The 20,799-nt window shown below is 38.4% G+C and overlaps 4 protein-coding genes across 5 annotated transcripts; 2 read left to right on the forward strand and 2 right to left on the reverse strand.

Annotated features, from left to right (window-relative positions):
* Positions 1–192: 192 nt before the first annotated feature.
* LOC114355758 (pancreatic triacylglycerol lipase) lies at positions 193–7,470 on the reverse strand. The gene is made up of 11 exons (XM_028308772.1): positions 7,237–7,470; positions 5,460–5,557; positions 4,742–4,903; positions 4,477–4,614; positions 4,299–4,402; positions 4,083–4,210; positions 3,862–4,002; positions 3,596–3,694; positions 3,398–3,509; positions 2,858–2,997; positions 193–559 (listed from the first exon to the last, which is right to left on the reverse strand). Exons 1-11 carry the CDS (start codon positions 7,328–7,330, stop codon positions 363–365), a joined length of 1,413 nt encoding a protein of 470 aa, XP_028164573.1. The 5' UTR covers positions 7,331–7,470; the 3' UTR covers positions 193–362.
* A 2,062-nt stretch (positions 7,471–9,532) lies between these two features.
* polo (Serine/threonine-protein kinase polo) lies at positions 9,533–17,570 on the forward strand. 2 transcript variants are annotated; one of them, XM_028308656.1, is made up of 10 exons: positions 9,533–9,775; positions 10,108–10,332; positions 10,693–10,897; positions 11,212–11,404; positions 12,528–12,754; positions 14,320–14,453; positions 14,968–15,149; positions 15,826–15,959; positions 16,290–16,402; positions 16,488–17,570. In XM_028308656.1, the coding sequence occupies exons 1-10, from the start codon at positions 9,677–9,679 to the stop codon at positions 16,680–16,682; spliced, it is 1,707 nt and encodes a 568-aa protein (XP_028164457.1). In that variant the 5' UTR covers positions 9,533–9,676; the 3' UTR covers positions 16,683–17,570. The 2 variants fall into 2 exon arrangements, with proteins under 2 accessions (XP_028164457.1, XP_028164458.1); XM_028308657.1 differs by having other exon boundaries at positions 14,323–14,453.
* Positions 17,571–17,628: 58 nt separating this feature from the next.
* LOC114355690 (stromal cell-derived factor 2) lies at positions 17,629–19,258 on the reverse strand. Its single transcript, XM_028308658.1, has 4 exons — positions 19,139–19,258; positions 18,773–18,968; positions 18,367–18,591; positions 17,629–18,021 (listed from the first exon to the last, which is right to left on the reverse strand). Exons 1-4 carry the CDS (start codon positions 19,218–19,220, stop codon positions 17,847–17,849), a joined length of 678 nt encoding a protein of 225 aa, XP_028164459.1. The 5' UTR covers positions 19,221–19,258; the 3' UTR covers positions 17,629–17,846.
* Positions 19,259–19,642: 384 nt separating this feature from the next.
* LOC114355686 (steroid receptor RNA activator 1) lies at positions 19,643–20,788 on the forward strand. The gene is made up of 3 exons (XM_028308654.1): positions 19,643–19,833; positions 19,931–20,347; positions 20,437–20,788. The coding sequence occupies exons 1-3, from the start codon at positions 19,794–19,796 to the stop codon at positions 20,589–20,591; spliced, it is 612 nt and encodes a 203-aa protein (XP_028164455.1). The 5' UTR covers positions 19,643–19,793; the 3' UTR covers positions 20,592–20,788.
* The last annotated feature ends 11 nt before the right edge of the window (positions 20,789–20,799 follow it).

A 20,799-nucleotide genomic window follows, 5' to 3' on the forward strand; every position in this document is an offset into this window, starting at 1 on the left:
TTGTAAAAATACATTTAATAAATTACTAATTTTAAATTAAAAAAATACTTAATTTCCTAGTTATAAAACAATCTATTAAATATAAAATGCATTGGTAAATAAAGGCATGAAATTAGGTACTTAAATAAAAATTAAATCTCACTTACATCTTAAATTATTGTGTTAGATAAAATAGTTTTTTTTTTCTTTTTAGACGTTTCGCATTGTTTTCGCTGTGTATTATTTAATTAATGATTAGTATTCGAAACAAATGACAGTCGAAATATTTTAAAATTTCGAACAGCATTTCGGCCTCGTAGTTTTGCAACAGTTTTATTCAAAAATCCCGTCGAGTAAGTAACATATAACACTGGCTGGATAAGTTAACCCACCCACCGCCTGAACCAACTTTTTTGCGTGGTGGTGGTCGTGACGTCATCGTCTGTCTCCAGAGGATCCGCGTAGGCCGCAGTTTGAGCAACCTCTGTGGTTGTAGCACGGAGGAATCTGTCCAGACGGAACCCTTTCAAAAGGTCCCATAGGAGATCCGGTTGCGGATGACGCCTCTCCCATTCAGTCGCTATAACATAAAAATATTAGTTTTTAGTATTACCAAAACAAAATAATGAAGTCTTGGTTATTAATATCCTGCAGCCTCTGGTATATTCAAGTGTGTCATTACCAGTGCAGTGAATACCAAATACCCTGTTGATAATGACTCGATTAATATGCCGTTATCTATTCATTCATTTATTGATTTGAAAAAAAAAGTTATTGGAATTACATTTCTAGGATAACGATGCAGGTGGCAATGGCATAAGAACGTCCAATTAAAACATTTCTCTACCACGCGAGGTTATGACTGAAATTCATGGAATCCATTGAATTGTCAGATGAATGAAATTAACAAGCATTCATTTCTATTACCTACTTGACCTAAAAATAAACTTGAAAAAAGATCATTAAGAGTTGTCGAACAAAGCCGTAGCTCATTAATGTTAGGCTCTACGCACAAGATAAGACATTTAATTTTAAGCAATTTTTTTTTAATTTTTTAAATCCAGTACATATAATGTTTCCTAAAAAGTAAAAAATACTAAAAATATAAATAGTAAATCAAAGCTAAAATTATTAGCTTTGTTCTCATGATACTTTTACTATCAGCGAACTCCTCGTTCCGACTCTACATAATCGAATCCTCAGTAAATACTCATACGTTTGCGCAAAGCCTAATGATTTTACAAAACCATTCAATCTTTGATCCAAGTCTTTGATTGATACTCCTACTTTCAATCCAATACCTAACAAGTAACCAAAAGCGAACGACTTGAAGACATTTGACCCCTTCTGACCCACCGCACTACCAAACCACACTACCAGTAGTAGTGTCGTGGGGAATATTTTTTCCCTTCTGCACTACCAAGCCAGTAGTGTCGTGGGTAACATACATCTTCATTCCCATCGACACTACTACCATAACTAAATGTAAAATTTGTAAAATTTTGGATTGTTTTGTAATAAATTATGTTTATATGCAACCCTAACCTCGGTAAAAATTTGCAGTTTGACGGAATTTACTGAAAAAAAAAAATTACCTAAAAGGGCTTATACCTATATAACTTTGCGTGAAAGAAAAACAAAAATTAAATTATTTTTACCCGACTGCGGCAAAGCAAAAGAAGGGGTTATGATTTTGACAGGCTATGTAGGTATGTATGTATGTATGTTCATCTATTCCCTCGTAACGTCTAAACTACTTATTCGACTAATGACATATCATTAGAAGCGTCTTAATTGTACGCTGGTTATAGGCTATATGGGGTTTCACAAAATCTAATGTGGCGCCCTCTAGCGGCGGACAAACCACACAGAGTAAAAAAATAAAGTTAAGATAAATATGCCGTGCCGTGTTTGGTATCATTTGAAAGCGTTTTACTTGTACATTTACCGTAACATGAACATAAGCCCTTTTAGGTAATATTTTATTTTCAGTAAATTCCATCAAACTGCAAAATTGCACAGAGGTTAGTGTTGCATATAAACATAATTTATTACAAAACAATCCAAAATTTTACAAATTTTACATTTAGTTATGGTAGTAGTGTCGATGGGAATGAAGATGTATGGCCCTTAAAAATTACCCACGACACTACTGGCTTGGTAGTGTAGAAGGGAAAAAATATTCCCCACGACACTACTGGTAGTGTGGTTTGGTAGTGCGGTGGGTCAGAAGAGCATTTGACCACTTCGCAGAAACTAATCCGTAGCATTCGCAATGAAAAGTGGAACAAGGACAATTGAATTCGCATCGAGTGAATCTGGGTACGTACTCCGCAAACTCCTTATTACCGTTGCGGAAATACCAATAACCATGAACTTAATATTACTCATTATTAAAACTGCGGTTTCAGTGTTGCATTTTCAATAATTTCTTGCTTTTGGAAACTTTATTGTTTTTGACGCATTTCCTTAGTTAAATTTCCATTAAATACAATTGAATAGGGAAAAGGAATTATGATTCAATTTAGAATTCGGTTTTTGCTTGTTAATACCCTATTAAATATTTTACCTTGCCACAGGTAATGAAGGTAAATGATGTTTAGCTGTAAAAGGGGAAATTACACGGCAAACCTGCAAAACTGTAACACCTGGGTCACCAGTATCGACAGTTTGGCATCCAAGAAGTCTTGGAACCCGCAACGAATTTAAGGTTTCGAGTATAGGAGAAGTTCGAAATATTCCGTGAGAAATAACTGAAAAGGTATTAAACTTTTTTAAGACCCCACGGATAAATGGATTGCAAATTAAAGGGAACCTATCACATGCATGAGCCTACTAACAAAGTACCTACCAGGTATCTGCCAATAATGTTACTCACGGCAGTAGGGCTCCTTGTCCGTAGTGAGCACGAAGTAAGTCCCAGCTGCCCGCAGCCTGCCAGATCCTCCTACCGCGTTGATGCCCATCTCTGAGCATGACGCCTGTCGGTCGCACGCTGCTACCAGACTGGAGTTCACACTGCCGGATAATACCACTTGGGTCAATTTCATCTGTCTCCCTTACTAAAATGGACCTAATTGGCCTACTATAATAGGGTCTACCCCATCATAGTACCAAAGTTGATAGATTCAATTTAGCAGGCTTAGCTCCACAAGACAATAGCCATATTTTCAACTCTATCTGTGACTTTGCTTTTGTAAATTATTATGTGAGACAATAGAAGTATCTATTAATTAATTATAATATGAGAGTGAAAGCTGCAAAGAACAAAATCCGTTTTAACAAAAAACGGTAGAATCACTAAATCAAAGGCTTTCCACTTTGTTCCTGTGCTCCCTTGTGTGTATCAGCGTGAACAAAAATTACAAAGATAATATTATTTGTGTACCTACTTAGCTAATTAAATTATGTATTTTACCTTTCATAAGTCAAGTTCCATCGATGAGCTCTGAAGGAACAGTTACTATTGATCAAGGACTCCGTGAACAAAAGATATGCCCGACCATGACTACAGATCGCTTGTTGCAATTCTGGAAAAGAAAATCAACGTTTAAGAACCTCTTAGGTATAAGTATACAGTTTATTCACAGAATTAAAATGTAATAAAATAACTAACTTATAGGTGAAAAAGGTAGTGAACTTAACCAATCCGATCTTGATTCATTGTAGCAACCGGGTTGCTTCATACCTCCGTTGGGATAAAAATCTGCATGTCCTGTAAGGTAATGTTTTCAGATCAATTTTCCTGTAAAATTCAGCTCCCCAATAGTTACCTACTTTCATAGCTAGAGCTAGGCAGACTAGCGGAATAAATTGCAAAGCTATTGCGTGTCTTAATGACAGAAAGAAACCTTTTTCAGTAAGGTCTTTGTACCATCTCACCTGTTGGTTCCGGCAAACCAAACCCAACTTTCTGCAGTAACCTCCCGTTCGTATGAATGACGTCAACAAAATCGGCGTCAATCTTGTCCAACCGTTCTGATCGATTCGCTGTGCGGAAGCATGGCTGAGCGGGATCTAGACCTGTGAACCCATTCATTTATTAACTGCATAATACACATTTCCGCTTAAATGCAAAAAACCTAAGTGACTAATAAACTAACCAGTGATTCTCTCCACTCCTCCTAAGAGATACGAGGCGAAGGAGCATATATGAGCACCTAGGCTGTGTCCAACAAAATGGAAGTCTTTAAAGCGGCATCCAGATGCTGCTTTCAACTGCCGCAAGAAACTGAAACAATATCCATATAAAATGAAGTATTCGGACTTATTTCTATCAATTTTGGGTAGGATTTGGTGTTATAAGTTTAGGAAATTACTTTGTGACATCTGACCCAACTCGTCGAGTATTGGCAACAGCTCTCCAGTACTTCCACGTATTTCCTCCTTCACTCCAATCCACGGCTATCACGTTGACATCTGCCTAGTTCAAAACAACAATAAATCATTCAGTATTCCGCAGAATTATTATCGCCTCAAAGGTAAATAATATCATACCCATTGTAGGAAAGCTCTCGTCATATCATGGACCCACGAAGCGTTGCTATGACTCATAAATCCGTGAACAATTATCACGGTCTTCCTGGTAGGCTTAAAGTCCACCCACTCCAAACCAAACTGGTCACCAGGCATCACCTAGAACAGGGTGACTACGGTGAGCCAGATCAAACTCCTTTTTCAAAAAATTCAAAAGTATGAATCTACCTGTACTAGATATGATATCGGTATGAATCTACCTGTACTGGATATGATATCTAGGTACCTGTACTCTATAGGGTATCTGCCGCGATGAGAAGTAGAAGTGCGTGTTGATTTTGTGCGAAGGATCTGGCCTCATGTTCAGAAGCCACGTGGTGAGCTGGCGGGTGATGGAGCCGAGGCCGAAGCAGTCCACGATGTCAGGCACTGTCTTATCTAGTAGATTCTGAAAGAACTACAGTTATTTGTCGGTCTGGTCGGCTTCTAATTTGTATGAGGAATCGGACGATACCAGCTGATACCAAATATGCGTACTTCTACAGGGTGTTTGGTAAATGGGTATATGAGCCGACACTAGCCCATGTTAACATGGGCATATAAATGGTATGGTGAAGTCAGAAAATTGATATCTTCATTTTAATTATTTTAATTTTCATACAAATCGAATTTTATAAAATTTATTTTGTATGAAATTTAAAAAAAAATAAAATGATGGTATCAAATTTCTGACTTCACCATACCATTTATTATTGTCGGCTCATATACCCATTTATCAAACACCCTGTATATTACTAGGTTTGTACACATACCTACTGACAAAAAGTATTATGTAAGTCTACAGGGAATTCACTGCTGTTACAGACGGATTTCTTAAAATATATTTTGGTATTCTAGACGGACTACCTAAAAAGTCTTTCTCTCTTTAAAATTTCACCAAGAAGTATCACGTAAATAACACTGAATTATATTTCAGATCAGCATCGTTACTTTCTAGAACTTACCTCAGGATCTCCGGAGCCGGCTATGTTCGGTCTGGATGTAGTGTTATCGTGCATGTGCATGAACTCCCGCAGGTCATCGGGGCTGATGTGGTTCTCCACTGCAAAAGGACACCAGCTTCAGTTTTCAGTGGTTTAAGTAATTTATGCATTAAGTATCACATACAAATAATTATTCAAGGATTTTTGAACATGTAAAAATCGGAGTGTAGCGTTTACGAAAACTAAATCTAAGAAATTTAATTACCGTACTTGATTACTGATTGGAGGCTGGGTCCGAATACAATAACTATAAAAATCTGGTACTATAACAGACCATAGAACGTTTTAGCGAGTGCTAATTAGTGTTGAGATTAGCACTATATTAGTGTTGTACCTAAACGTTTAAAGAACCCCGAATACTTAGGCCCTAGTTTTATCACTGATTTATTTTATTAACATTACATTAAGGCTGTCACGGTGATACATATGTTAGGTATGATACATGTGTAATAAAATTTATTAATTTGTTCAATCTCAGCACAAATTCATGTTCAGAAAAGATTTTGAACAACTAATAATAAAAGCAAGAGTTGATCTCTTTTTACTTTTAAGATTGACGCATTGCGGTGTAATATTTTACCTTCCGTATTCTGATTTATGCAAGCATTCTCTAATAAAAGAAACGAACGCATTCGACAGCCTTGGACCGTAAACATTTATCCACTAAAAGTTTATTAATGTAATTTATCAGTTAAAATGCGCCAGTATTCACCGACAAGGGGAAAATAATATTCCAATCAGTAACTTGTGAAATAAACACCTATGTAGGTTGCAATGTTAAAATAAGTTACAAGAAAGAATTCAAGGAAGAAATAATCGACTGCGTTTTTTCATCATAGTTCAAAAGCTGTCGGTTGCAGTTAAGTTAAAATTACTATCATCCCCATTAACCCATTTTGATGACCAGTAATAGTTCATTATCCTTTCTTGATGTTTTATATCCATATACACGTACCAAATTCGCTATAACATTACAAGGAAATATCCTAATGTGCGTTCTTCATCCAACTTTATGTGCGTGACAAGAAATGCTTCATTAACCGACTCTCGTCCCTAATTTAGTGGCATAACCTTGCAAGGTGTATTGCATAAAACTTCCGCTGTCTCCAAGACAACTAGTCAACATTCCATGACCTCGGGTAAGAGCCTTTAACCTGGCTTGTATATTTATTATTCAATGAGCAGTCCGCTTGCGACAGTGGGCCAAAACACGCCTATCGCACTATGCGCGGCCCTTCGCACACTAAACCATTCCGAGCCTAAAATGTACCAGTTTTGTCACTAATCAATTCTTATCTTTACCGTGAGAACTGACCCTAATTAGTGCAACAAAATGAGTCCACGACGTATTTTGGTGTCAATAAATTGGTCAATATGTTACGAAAAACTGTATTAGTGATTAATAGGACCTATTTTTTAAATTAGACAAATTCATTATTACTAAGAAAATATGAAAAAGTTTGTTTAAAACGAGTTTATCTTTTTTCCTCTATCTACACATCACAGATACATTGATTTGATATTATTCCTCTTTATGTGGGTAAGTTGATAAAAAGTTGTTACGTTGGTACTGACTGAAGCATAACAAATATTTACTTACCCACTCGCGATTCAATTTGCACACTAAGTATTCAGTAAAAAAACGCAGTTTGACGCAGTATTATCTTATTTACATATCGCAGCGCGTAAGTTGTAAAGACTTTGCAAATAGTAGTTACAATAATTTTAAAATTCTCACACTCGTCCGTAGTCATCCACAACCGGTGAGCGCTGCTGAGATGCAGCACACAAACAATTTGAACTGCACAGAACAGACGATTTATCACTGCCATGTTACTAGTACAATTGAGTAAACTAAATAAAATTTAATTTATTTAATTAATTGTCACTCGAGCTTCGTGATTTACGGCTCACCCTGCAAATCGCTTGACAATGACTAAACGATCCGTGCACCCGCATAAGGTCAACCCGCGAGATGCGCCAACGCACCGCAAATGCCTGAACTACAGCATTATAATGTATAATTGCACCCAATCAACAGAACAAAATGCTCGATACAATTTAGTTTAGCATAATTAGCACTGAGAATACAAGACTCTAGAGATCTGTTAACAATTCAAGGCTCTGTTTCAAGAATATAGTTTAAAGAAACATAGGCAGCTATGTAAATATTTTAACAAGGATATTATTTATTGTACCTATATGCGCATTCATCTAATACTAAGTACATATCTAATCAGAATAAAATTGCTCCTTATGTTCTTTAACGTAAAGTTGTTTCTTCTTGGGCGCTTAAATAAATAGATTAGTAATATAAATTATTGTTTAGGAAACAATTAAACATTAATAATTAATTAACAATTAAACTAATATTACACAAACAAACTTACATATACCAACCCCGACTAGCAAATAGGAAGACGCAAACCAAACGCTACCAATCGATCAACATGGAAAGCATTAGGGGAGGCCTATGTTCAGCAGTGGACGTCCTATGGCTGAAATGATGATGATGATGATGAATCCAAAAGAACAACTTTTAGGTCCTTCATACTTTAGGTTTGGTTACCACTTGATATTGATTTGCCGTTTGTCCTTTGTAATACATCGTTCGTAAACTAAGCCATCATGTCTTACTACACTAGGGAACTGCACTGTAGTTGAAAACCCTTTTATAGGGTTACCCAGATTATAAGGTAGTTTGAGTCTAGGGTAGACTATAGGGTAACTTGGTTAGTAAAGTGTACCTATTATTTAGCTGCCCTAAAGAAAGCCTAACATGTGGGTGATATTATCAGTTGGCAGTCCCAAATTACGTGTCTTCTGAATCAAAAGATAATTGCAATAAATAGGTACCTAACACAAAATTAATGGTCAGAATGGTCAATAACGTAGTAAGTAATATCGTAAATAAAGTTATCTGTATCCAGCAAACCCTGACAATGGCAGATTTCCGCAGGAAGCATCGAGCTCGACCTGGCCGATATGATAAATTAATGTCATTTATTCTGTTTTATCAGTTTAAAAATTAGTTTATTGATATTATTATTATTATTTTTGGTGTTTTTAAATTTATAACTTATACGAACTTATATTATTATTATTAGTTCAAATTAGAATTGAAATACCTATAAAAGTCCTTCCAGGACACTAAACGTTCTAGCTTGCCTTACTTACCACTTTACCACATGAACATCATATTATCAACTGATGTCTGGCGCCGAAAAGAGTGGCGAAAGAAACTCACCTTTGTAAGCCTTTCATTTGTTTCAGGAAATACCAGAACTATGACTAAAAGGCTCATAATAAATTTATTTGTTTGGCCCACATATGGCAAAATACGAAACCAAAAATAGAAAAACATTACAAAAACGTACCGAATAGCGGACTTGGAATCGGGGATCAATAAAATGTAAATAACTAAAATAGCAACGTCACGTACTTAGATAAACTGTTGATTAGAGACAGTTCAGATTACTTTAATGATTGTGAAATTTCGTAGAAGTGTTCTTTTGATTAAAATTATATAAAAGTAAACAATCAAACTTGTTTGTTGAGAGAAGTTTAACTTTACGCGCCTTTATCTATACGTAGCGCCATCTAGTAAAAACTAACAAAAACTATAAAAATAGCGCCTCTTTGCCACATGCATCCATCGACAACCGATTTGTTTGCCTAGCTATCTCTTTCTTCCTTAAATACTACTTAATGTGTTAGAGAAAGATGCAGGACATTTAACTTTTTTTGTGTCTCACTGTTTTCAGTGTTGCTAATACTTGCCTTCATTTCTTCTATTTTAACAAAATTTTATAGTTATTTTCTAATTACAACGCCAATCGACACTTGTTTTTAATTATAACTTGTATTAAAATATTTAGCGTCACTGTAGTTGTGTTTTAAAACTACTTTTTCGTCGAAAAAAAGCTAAATAAATATATCGTGTTATTTTTTTTACTATACCATACGGCAGCATTGGTAGAAAATGGCGCGATGTGATTGGTTCATGAATAAAACCGTTCAAAATTCGTAGCAACTGTCGTCAAACTTCAAAGTGCTTCAAAGTTCAATTCAAACGTATGGCCGTTTGAAACTCCTTTGTGAATTTTGTCAACAATCACTTTACTATTAATTCCTTACAATTTATTTGACTGTACTTTGTATTTTTAAGCTAGTTTAAAATGTCCTCGATCAAAGAAGATGAAAAGAAAGAGATTCCTGAAATCATACACGACCCTCAAACCAACTGTTCCTATCAAAGGTTGCGATTTTTCGGAAAGGTTAGTTGTATTCTTAATTATTTCCNTTTTTTCACTGTAGATTGTGTACTTTATCTATATCAAATACTGCGCGTTGAATTATGCCCAAAGGTCATATTATAAGTTCACACCTAATGCATGCAAGACATCTGGTGTTAAAAAAACCAGTACAGAACCGTTACGATTTTTAATACCACAAACACCTCAATTTTGTGTGTTTTATGTCTTAAAGATAGTAATTAAAGCATTTTTGTTGATATACACACATTCTATTTCTGATCTACCAATATCAGTAATTAATAAGTTATATTAATTAGTAAATTACCAAGTTTCTGACTTAAGTTTTGTTTTAGGGTGGCTTTGCAAAATGCTACGAAATACAGGACTTGGCCAACCACCAAGTTTATGCTGGCAAAATTGTGTCAAAGAAGTTGATGGTAAAGACCAGCCAGAAAGAGAAGATGGCTCAGGAGATATCAATCCACAGGTCCTTGCAGCACAAGCATGTGGTTGGCTTCCACAGCTTCTTTGAGGACTCCCTAAACATCTACATTATACTAGAGCTTTGTAAGAGACGGGTTAGTACTTATCAATCATGTTATCAACTTTCAAATATTATGTATTTTAACTGTTTATTTAAGTTGTGAACCTTGTTTCTTCCTATTGAGTGCTCTTCAAATAAGTAACAGCTGTCACTTACACAACATCTGTACATACATTTAATGCATAAGTTTTGTTTGTGATAATTTATATCATGCAGGAAACTCAATGATAATTTTATTGAGCATCAATAGTGGATTTACCTGTTCTGTATTGAAACCTCATATCTTTCGTTAAATTATTTTATGAATTATGCTATTATCTTCAGTAAAAAAACTTACTGTTGATTTTAAAAAATATAAAAAAAAAGTTGCATAATTACAAATTAATTTTAACAGTCAATGATGGAGCTTCACAAACGTAGAAAAGCAATCACCGAGCCGGAGACCCGGTTCTACATGCATCAGATCTTGCTCGGAGTGCAGTACTTGCATAGCAAGCGGATCATCCACCGGGACTTGAAACTCGGCAATCTGTTCCTTGACGATGACCTCCATGTCAAGATTGGAGATTTTGGCCTTGCAGCCAGAATTGAATATGAAGGTGTGATTATGATTTTAATTGTTTTAAAAGATTTATAGATGTAGCAACGTTTTCTTTTAGGAGTAAGCTGTAAATTAAAATATGTAGTTAAAATATCCTCGTATTCTAAACTTTTAGGATTATCTTGTTTAGATGAAATTATTTGCTACAATTTTTTATATCACAACTAAATAGCTTTTAAATTTTCTACAATTTACATCATTTTCTCTGTTTTGAATAGAGAGTATCACAGTGAAACCACTTCTCAAAATAGATTTTCTTTGAGAAACTCATTTAAATCATGTCATTTATTTTTTTAATCTTCATCAACGTAGGAGAGAGAAAGCAGACTTTATGCGGCACACCCAACTACATTGCACCAGAGATATTGACGAAGAAGGGCCACTCCTTCGAAGTGGACATCTGGAGCTTGGGATGCATCATGTACACCCTCCTCGTTGGGAAGCCGCCCTTTGAGACTTCTACACTCAAGGACACCTATAAGAGAATCAAGCAGTGTGAATACAGGTACACATTACACATTTGTAGAAGCTAATTAAAGTTTTCAGCTGAAAAAATAACCATTGAATAGGTACTACTCTTTTAATATTTTCTAATGGTTAAGAGTAGTTGCACACCGTTGATTTTTAGTTGGCCGATAGTTGTGCCCGATTTTAATTTGTATGAAGAATCGGCCAAATCGAATCGGCGTGGTGTGTGCACTCCCATACAGGCTCATACTGATCAACTGCCCGACTAAACTATCGGCCGACGAAAAATCAACGGTGTGCGCCTACTCCAAGTTTTACTTGAGTTTACATATTTTTATGTACTTTATTAAACATTCCATTAGTTGAAAAAGTTACTATTTCATTATTTAAACTAGCTTAAATGACCACGATTGAAATGTCGCGATGTTTTAACATGATTGTTTTCCATTGTCCCGCACCAGCGAAGGCGTTGAATTAGCGCTGCGCCTATGTTGCGCCGGCCCCTGGCATAAGTTGGGCTCTCGGTACGCCCAGGCCTTGGTCGAACATAAAACCGTCTCGCAGCAGTACAGGTGGTTCATGTTGCCATACGGTGATGGTCTGCCGTGCATACGATGCTTATGTGTTGTTTCCATTATATCGGGGAAATATCCATTGTTAACATGCTAGCATTACGTTGATGACATCAGTCAATAACAAAGTCTACAGTCAAATTAACGCCTCTAAAAGAAGTTTTAAAATAGTCTCACAAAAGTATCTTTATTGACAAATTAACAAATGCAGCTGAAACTTGGTCTGTGGCTGAAAAAGAATAACGTCTGCAATTTAATTCATTAACATGCCATGAAGATACTTTTAATATTTACGTCATTAAGGGGATATGTTTTTAATCCATACCAAAGCCGGAGTTAAACCACGAATTGAACCAGTAAGGCCCAGTTTCCATCAAGGCGGAGCAGAGCTGAGAAGTGGAGTCGTCTAATTTTTCTATAGAATTTGACAGTGGCGGCGCGGCGCGGCACGGAGCGGAGAAGTGGAAATAATGAAATCTGATTGGCTATTAAAAACACTTCTCTGCTCCGCCTTGGTGAAAACCGGGGCTAACTGGTTTCATATAGTTACAAAAGCGGGTTTAGCCTATAACACATCTAACCCTATAGGATCCCATCGTCGCTGCGCAAGCCGGCAGCGTCCATGATAGTGCTGCAGCTTCAGTCCAACCCGGCGCGGCGGCCGTCGGTGGACAAACTACTGCAGCACGAGTTCTTCTCGTCGGGCATCCTGCCAGCTGCGCTGCCGGTGTCTTGCCTTACGACCGCGCCTCGTACCGACCAGCTGGAGGGCGTGGCGCTCCACCGCCGCCCGCTCAACGAGGTCAACACCAATGGTAAGATATTCAGCCGTCATGATCTAGGGAGCCTAGTCTCTCACAAGTCGGTGGACAAACTACTGCAGCACGAGTTCTTCGTGTCAGGCATTATGCCGGTGTCCTGCCTCACGACCGCGCCTCGTACTGATCAGTTGGAGGGCGTGGCGCTCCACCGCCGCCCGCTCAACGAGGTCAACACCAATGGTAAGATATTCAGCCGTCATGATCTAGCTGAAGCCTAGTTTCTAACAAGTCGGTGGACAAGCTGCTGCAACACGAGTTCTTCTCGTCGGGCATTCTGCCGGCCGCGCTGCCAGTGTCCTGCCGCACGACCGCGCCGCCAGTGTCCTGCCGCACGACCGCGCCGCGTACTGATCAGTTGGAGGGAGTGGCGCTCCACCGCCGCCCGCTCAACGAGGTCAACACCAATGGTAAGATATTCAGCCATCATGATCTAGCTGGAGCATAGTTTCTCACTGATGGACAAGCTGCTGCAGCACGAGTTCTTCTCGTCTGGCATCCTGCCGGCTGCGCTGCCGGTGTCCTGCCTTACGACCGCGCCGCGGACCGACCAGCTGGAGGGCGTGGCGCTCCACCGCCGCCCGCTCAACGAGGTCAACACCAATGGTAAGATATTCAGCCATCATGATCTAGCTGGAGCCTAGTCTCTCACAATTCGGTGGACAAGCTGCTGCAACACGAGTTCTTCTCGTCTGGCATTCTGCCGGCCGCGCTGCCAGTGTCCTGCCTCACGACCGCGCCTCGTACTGATCAGTTGAAGGGCGTGGCGCTGCACCGCCGCCCGCTCAACGAGGTCAACACCAATGGTAAGATATTCCTTGCTAGTCGCGAAGACAGTGGCACCAACTTGTGACTGCTAAAGTGGTAGGAGGACTATCGCATTTACACTCATCAAGATAGCGCCACTGTAGAGTAAGGTCCTGTCAATAGCCAGGGGTGCCAACTTTTTAAGTATAAAACGATAGCCCTCATTAGGTGGAGACGCTGCTGCAGCACGAGTTCTTCTCGTCGGGCATCATTCCCTGTGCAGATGTAGAAACTTTTTGTGTTGACACCATACAACGAATTGGTTATCTGGTATGCCGTGTCGGTAACAAAAAGTAGACGTCAGAGCAGCCCCTTAAATCAGGAACAACTGTGTCATGTAGTAATTTACTAATACATAAGACATCCCGTAAAAACACGATGGTAAATCAACTCTAGATATTGCCAGGAATCTTCAAAACAAAATTAACAAAGCCAGTTGTAACTGCTTGCCATCACTGTAAACTGGATGGACTAGCTAAAGCCCGGTCTGTGAGCACGTGGAATTTTGTCCAATGACCCCAAGCTACCCATCCTTATCGCTCGCGCGTAATTATATTGCTGTCGCGACTATGCGACGGGCGCCCGCAGTGAGTGTGCGATCGCGACAGCAACATAATTACGCGCGACCGATAAGGATGGGTAGCTTGGTGTCATTTGACAAAATTCTACGTGCTCACAGAACATACTATATGTTGTATAGTACATCCAGTTTCCCCGCTATGAAACTCGTAATTATAGTGCGTGTGTCGTTGAAGTAGATCACGCGATGGCGGTGGACTCGCCGGTGAAGCGCGAGCCGGGCGCCGAGCCGCGCGCCGTGGAGCCCACCTCGCACCGCCAGAACCTCGTCGCGCTGCGCGACCAACTCGCCGCGCTGCTTGTGGGCAAGGTACGTAGATATTCTGTTATATCTAGGTTGATTACGCTTTAAAAGTACTATTAGTGTTGCTGTCCATTCTGTTCTTAATATTCTTTATAGGTATGCTTGTTGTAGAGTAGACTTGTGTGTACACTGTCACTTCGTCGACTGAACTTCAAGCAGATAAGCAGCAACTGGCATGTTAGGCGATCATCATAATGACACTATTTCGAAAACACTTGTGCCTATTTTACACAAATATTTCCCCTTGCAAGAGTTTTTATTTACCAAGTTAAACCGTAGTACATTATTATTATTCTGTGGTTGAACTTTGAAGATCAGTTACGGGACTATTCCCACCTCTCGTTCCCACCGCTGCAACCTGCAATCCTGTGTAGCCAGGATCTACAGCTTGACCGTCAATAAAAACCCAATCAGTGAAAGTCAAGTTTCTCCCGGGGGAAAGTTAAACTGTCATTGGACCCGCAACGAATTTGAAGATCAGTTAGTGTTATCAGACGTCTAAAAAGAAGTTTTCTTCCAGCTGAAATGCCGGCCAGAATGCCTGACGGACGAGCTCAGCGACCCGGCCGCCCAGCCGCTGGTGTGGGTCGGCAAGTGGGTGGACTACAGCGACAAGTACGGCTTCGGCTACCAGCTCTGCGATGAGAGCGTCGGCGTCATGTTCAACGACACCACCAAGCTCATCATGCTCGCCAATGGACTGTGAGTAGACGACGACCAACTAACGTTGATACTTGAGATGCTCGCCAATGGACTGTGAGTAGACGACGACCAACTATTGTTGATACTTGAGATGCTCGCCAATGGACTGTGAGTAGACGACGACCAATTATTGTTGATACTTGTGATGCTCGCCAATGGACTGTGAGTAGACGACGACCAACTATTGTTGATACTTGAGATGCTCGCCGTTTTTCAATCTCGCCGTAAATTATCAAGCATATGTCTGCCGACTATAAAGTCATATAATATTGAACTCTTTCAGCATCATCATCATCTTTTCAGCCATAGGACGTCCACTGCTGAACATAGGACTCCCCCCAATGATTTCCACAATGGCCGGTTGGTGGCGGCCGGCATCTATTTTCGATCGCGTCATCATCGAGCGCTGATTCTACCCGAAACCGCGTCACCTAACCCATATTATTATTTAATTTTCTTCTTACCACAAAATATAACATACATAATAATTGGCAATTGTATCCAATTTGTTTTCAGGTCATTGAAATTTCAATTAATTCTAAGACAATTGAGATGTTGTACTAACAGTTACTTTTTCAACACCCTTAAATCTGTTTGCCTTTGTAAAAAGGTGCAATAAGATCTAAGGGTATTAAGATAAGACGAAATGTATAAAAAATGTGCATTTGTTCCACAGAAATGTGCATTACATCAACCGACAGGGCCAGGAGCAGTACATGACAATGCGGGAGTATCCGCAAGAGCTTGACAAGAAGATGAAACTACTCACTTACTTCAGAAGATACATGACTGAACACCTCATGAAAGCTGGTGAGTATCTATTTCTTACATTCATTATTGAATTCTTTCGTACCAGTCCTGATTCTCATACAAATTATTTACGTTAACGATACTATTACCTTTACGCAAGTTATTCGTGCTTGGCGTACTGGATCTGTCAATAGGCCGTATGGGCCGCGGCCTAGGGGCGGCAGCGTCCTTGGGGCGGCAGATTTCAGATGACACTTACTCGATTTCAGAAGATCCAACCCCACCCTAGCCTACGGGCGGCAAAACTGTAAATCCGCCACTGTTTCGTACACTAATAATAATTCTACAAAAATAGCATATACAAATTATACATAATGCAATTTGAACCAGGTGCGTCGATGCCGGTCAGAGAGAGTGATGGACTGTCGCGATTGCCGCATCTGCACCAGTGGTTCAGAACGACGCTAGCAGTCATCATGTACCTCACAAATGGAACTCTACAGGTACTACAATCAATTCTTTTCTTTGTTACATTTTGGGCTATACTTTTATGTATATGTTTCATTATAATGTAAATAATCTCCACAGATTAACTTCCAAGACCACACGAAAATCATACTTTGCCCACTCATGCAAGCAGTGACATACATTGACGTCGAGAAGAACTTCAGAACATTCCGCTTCAGCACAATTGAAGAGCATGGCTGTGATAAGAAGTTATACACAAACCTTACATACGCTTTAGAGAAACTAAACAGTGTATTAGCTAATAAGCTTTGCTAGCCTTGTGTTGTGACTGCAGGATAAGTACGTATGTTATATTTAACTAAATGAATTGATGTTGCCCCTTGGGGCAGGCTCTGGAAAAGCCCACTTAGGGTTAGTATGTCTGGAAGTAGCGGTATAGCTTCATACTGCCGTTAGTTTAGTAAAACTTTATGATTTTGTTACAGAAGTTTAAAATCGTCACAAAAATCAATTTCGATGTAGGTGTCATACCTTTTTTTCTTATAATACGTATGTACTAGCTTAACACTATTCATGGATATATTTATTGTAATAGCTGTTATTCACCCCGCAACACAATATTGTTGATCACAATTTTGTTAATAATTCAATACTTGATTTTACAGGTTGAAACTTTTAAAACTTTATTTAACTATTTCTTTTGACCAGTTTCATAGTTCACATTTTTTGTATGTTGTTATTATTAGTGCCTTCAACATTTCAATTTAAGTAAGCTTAGGGTAAATTGTAGTTCTCTGTATTTGACACTAATTTAGTAAATGAGCGCGTGCACCATGACTGAGGGCCGGGGTGCCGGCAGTTAGCGATGATTTGGAGTTATTTAGTTTTATAACTATATTTTTATAAAACATGTTTGTGCTTCAGTAGCATCGGACTGAATCTTTCCTGGTCATTTAATTTCATCTCAATAATTTGTGGGTTTCTTTAATATAGGATTTGTTCTAAGATCTAGATTTTAATATATCAATTTTGTCACAAGATGTTTTTATACATGAGGATTCAATTTGGAAGATAAAATGTCAGTATTAAAATTTTCGATGATGTTGAAGCACTGCCTATTTGTAACGTAACTTAGAAGTTTCTCAACGGGGTCTCTTACCTCATGTAACATAATGAACATTGACAATAAAATTATTACAAAAAGTCATTTGTTATTATTTTAAACAATTTTATTCCCTATTGTCAACATAAATAATCGTGATGCAGTGACACTGGAATATAATTTTACTCATACAGTTGTGACATGATGTTCAGTACCACTTTTTCAATAGTAAGATAGTTAAATTTAAAGTGACATCATACCATGTAGAATGTCATGATAAGTTAGTGAATTGTTCCAGTAGATATCACATCACAAATTGTAAAACTAATAGTAACATAATCACACTTTACAAATAAGTTCATTTACACTAACACAAACTATAACTCGGAATGTACAGCGTGTTTTTGGTGTGGCAGCGGATCACTTGGGTGCACAAAGAGACCCTCTTTGGCTTGCCAGTCGGTGTATGCTCCATACTGTGAGTTGATGCCAACTATTTCTCCCTGGCCACTGATAGGTCGGCCGAAGGTGCGGCCTGAACCAGCTAAGAATCTGTAACAAAGAACCAAAAAATAAAATAAATCCTACTTAGAGAAAATGAATAACAAGTTTTTATTTACATTAAACAATGAAGTCTGTAAACATACAATGGTCCAGAGCAGAGTTGACATTTTTATATGCTTTTACTTGGTAATTCAAATTTCTGGGACAATATTTAGCCTTCAAATTCATCATTTTTATTCAAACCAAAATGTTAAATTTTTTTTTTAAATGGTTTCAGATTGTGACCCAGTGAACAATATCAAAATCAACCTCAATATTTCCTTGCTCTGAATAACATAAATGCCTATTTTAGAAGATTTAGAATACTACTGCGACATTATGTGTAGTACTCACGTGGCAGTGTCAACATGCTTTAGTTTCACAGGTGTATCTCTCCTCCAGTAGTCATTGTTGCAGACTACGGTCCAGTTGTCTCCACTATCTCCCTCTCCATTTTCATCCCCGTAACATGACACCTCTTGGTTGCCCGACAGGGGCGATGTGAAGTAATGCGAATGCAGATTCTTCTTTGTTGCAACATGTTGTAATCTTATAACTGTGTTGCATTTTATAGGTGCACTGGAAAGTATAAAAATACATTATTATAGACACAAAAAAATAATTTTTAATTCAGGTTAGATATCCACTACATATAACGATATAACTTGGAGCATGCTAAAGTGCTTGTTAAAAGACTTTGTAGAAAATAAATTACTTTTATATGTTAGTATATACAGGCAAAGCTAAATAAGATACTCACCCTCGTTTACATGTCTCGCCAGTCGCGGGCCGCACCGCCCAGTGGCTGTTGTGATCGTCCGATACGTCCACACCAGTCACAGACTGCTGGCCAGAGCCTGAGCCATACTTCACATCATGGGAATGTAGCCGAAGTCGGAGATCAGGATTTATCAGTTTCAGTATCGTCCCACATGTTACATATTCCGCTTTAGAGCCTGAAAAATTCAATAAAGTTAGCTAATCTGTAAGGGATTTAATTGGTTTATTTCATAGATTATTTATCAAAATATCATCTCATAGCGAAAGGCCACGTAATGCTAAAGGAGGCGTTAATTCACATGGAGAAAATATACGTAAATGGCTTAACTTAGAAATCGAAGCTTACCATTTGAAGATTTAATAAATAATGAAGTATAAAGAACTAACGTAAATACTAAAGAAATAATGGAAAACTTGTGAAAAATCATTTTTCACTCGCGGCCATAGAGAAAAGTAACGCGGCTCCGCAAACTCACTTGCTTGACGTTTTCTTTTTTTTTTTTCTGACAGAATGATGACGGACGAACGATCACAACAATAGTGCTGTGCCAGTGCCATGTGCCAATCGACAACAACTAATCGATAGCTCATTCAACTAGTACGGACTAGTCCATCACCCACAATACAACTAGATGATACATTGAAGGGTTATCTGTCAAAGTCAAAATTATATGACGTTTCATTTCAACTATAGTTCCAAAATACTGGACTGTCCTGTCGATGACATTGACAGCGGGGCGCCACCGTCAATACCGAATCGCTGGTTCCGATTTTTGCCATGTTGGAAACCATATAGTTGAACGATGGTAGCGCCCCCCTGTCATTGAGTTTGGCGGGACAGTTCAGCGTGGGTCATCTATATCGACATCGACTTTTTCAGCGCTCTGTCATCTGTGTTTTTCAGTGGATTGATAGTGGAGTAGTTGTTTATTTTCTTTTAATACATTGAAACTCTCCTTCTGCTTGCTCTTTTATTGTTGTATTACTACATTTTTGCCGCTATGGAAGATTGCAAGCCATCTGGAAACCCTAATAACAAAGGTACATGATTCGAGTAATGTATACGTTTGTGTCGAAATAGTGTCCTAAATTTTTCTCAATTTTCAACATTCTTCATGTTTTTGTCTATTGCTTTCAGGTTCATTCGATCCTGGATGGAACGATCCCCCTACTTTCTCATACAACGCCCAACAGACGACTCCGAACAGACCGCGTAACTTTCTAAACAAAAGAGTAGCCTTTCCCTTATCAGGAACTGGCGTTAGCAACGCAACCCCGCCTCCTGTAAATATGCCGCCCATGCCAGCTGCGTTACCTGTAGCTCCACCAGTGCACAGCAACCCTAAATTGTTTCAACCCGAGGAAGGGGTAGACATTGACAGTGAAAGTACTTTGAATGAAGTTAAAGATATCCTAATAACATTTTTGGAGAGCAGCAGTGAGTTAGGGTCCAAGGCAAATGATATCAAGAGGAGAATAACCATGATGGAGGAAATGTGGACTAGTGGAAAATTGAATAAAAGGATTCATTTACATATGAAAGAGTTGGCTTATGGTATGCATAATAACATTCTGAAATAAAGTGAATTGAAAGTTATCTTGAGTTTTGATATGCAGATTATTGATTTATTTCTCTATTTACAGCTCTCAGAGATGACCAACCGAGTAAGGCAGATGATATCCATAGGGCTCTGATGGTAGACCATGTGAATGCTGTTGGATCTTGGATGCCAGGTATAAAACAGCTAGTACATCACTGCATAGCTCGTTCAGAGTTACTAAACATAGAGAAAGAATAGTCATTTCCTGTATGTATTGTATAGTTATAAAATGTAATATAAGAGTATTAAAATATGTAAGGAAAGATTGTGATGTTATATTTTTTGCATTGTATTTTATTATTTGGCAAAATATGTGATTTTTATTTGCCATTATGAGAGAAAATGAAAGTAACCGTGTTATGAAAATCTGTTGTAAATAAATGATGTATGACAAACTAAGACTTAT

Source organism: Ostrinia furnacalis, unplaced genomic scaffold (genome assembly GCF_004193835.3).
Source record: "Ostrinia furnacalis isolate ACB-3 unplaced genomic scaffold, ASM419383v2 OfSCF2491, whole genome shotgun sequence".
Lineage (NCBI taxonomy): Eukaryota > Metazoa > Arthropoda > Insecta > Lepidoptera > Crambidae > Ostrinia > Ostrinia furnacalis.

Bases quoted from the DNA above. Each gene is read 5' to 3' on its own strand.
- LOC114355758 (XM_028308772.1), bottom strand. From the start codon at position 7,330: ATGGCAGTGATAAATCGTCTGTTCTGTGCAGTTCAAATTGTTTGTGTG. The intron at 5,558-7,236 runs GTGAGAATTTTA...GTCCTTTTGCAG, and splicing joins GTGGATGACTACGGACGAGT to TGGAGAACCACATCAGCCCC. The intron at 3,510-3,595 runs GTTAGTTATTTT...TTTCTTTTCCAG, and splicing joins ACTACCTTTTTCACCTATAA to AATTGCAACAAGCGATCTGT.
- polo (XM_028308656.1), top strand. From the start codon at position 9,677: ATGTCCTCGATCAAAGAAGATGAAAAGAAAGAGATTCCTGAAATCATA. The intron at 9,776-10,107 runs GTTAGTTGTATT...GTTTTGTTTTAG, and splicing joins GGTTGCGATTTTTCGGAAAG to GGTGGCTTTGCAAAATGCTA. The intron at 11,405-12,527 runs GTACACATTACA...CTAACCCTATAG, and splicing joins ATCAAGCAGTGTGAATACAG to GATCCCATCGTCGCTGCGCA.
- LOC114355690 (XM_028308658.1), bottom strand. From the start codon at position 19,220: ATGATTTTTCACAAGTTTTCCATTATTTCTTTAGTATTTACGTTAGTT. The intron at 18,969-19,138 runs GTAAGCTTCGAT...TGAATTTTTCAG, and splicing joins ATTTATTAAATCTTCAAATG to GCTCTAAAGCGGAATATGTA. The intron at 18,592-18,772 runs GTGAGTATCTTA...TATACTTTCCAG, and splicing joins GGCGAGACATGTAAACGAGG to TGCACCTATAAAATGCAACA.
- LOC114355686 (XM_028308654.1), top strand. From the start codon at position 19,794: ATGGAAGATTGCAAGCCATCTGGAAACCCTAATAACAAAG. The intron at 19,834-19,930 runs GTACATGATTCG...TATTGCTTTCAG, and splicing joins TGGAAACCCTAATAACAAAG to GTTCATTCGATCCTGGATGG. The intron at 20,348-20,436 runs GTATGCATAATA...CTCTATTTACAG, and splicing joins TATGAAAGAGTTGGCTTATG to CTCTCAGAGATGACCAACCG.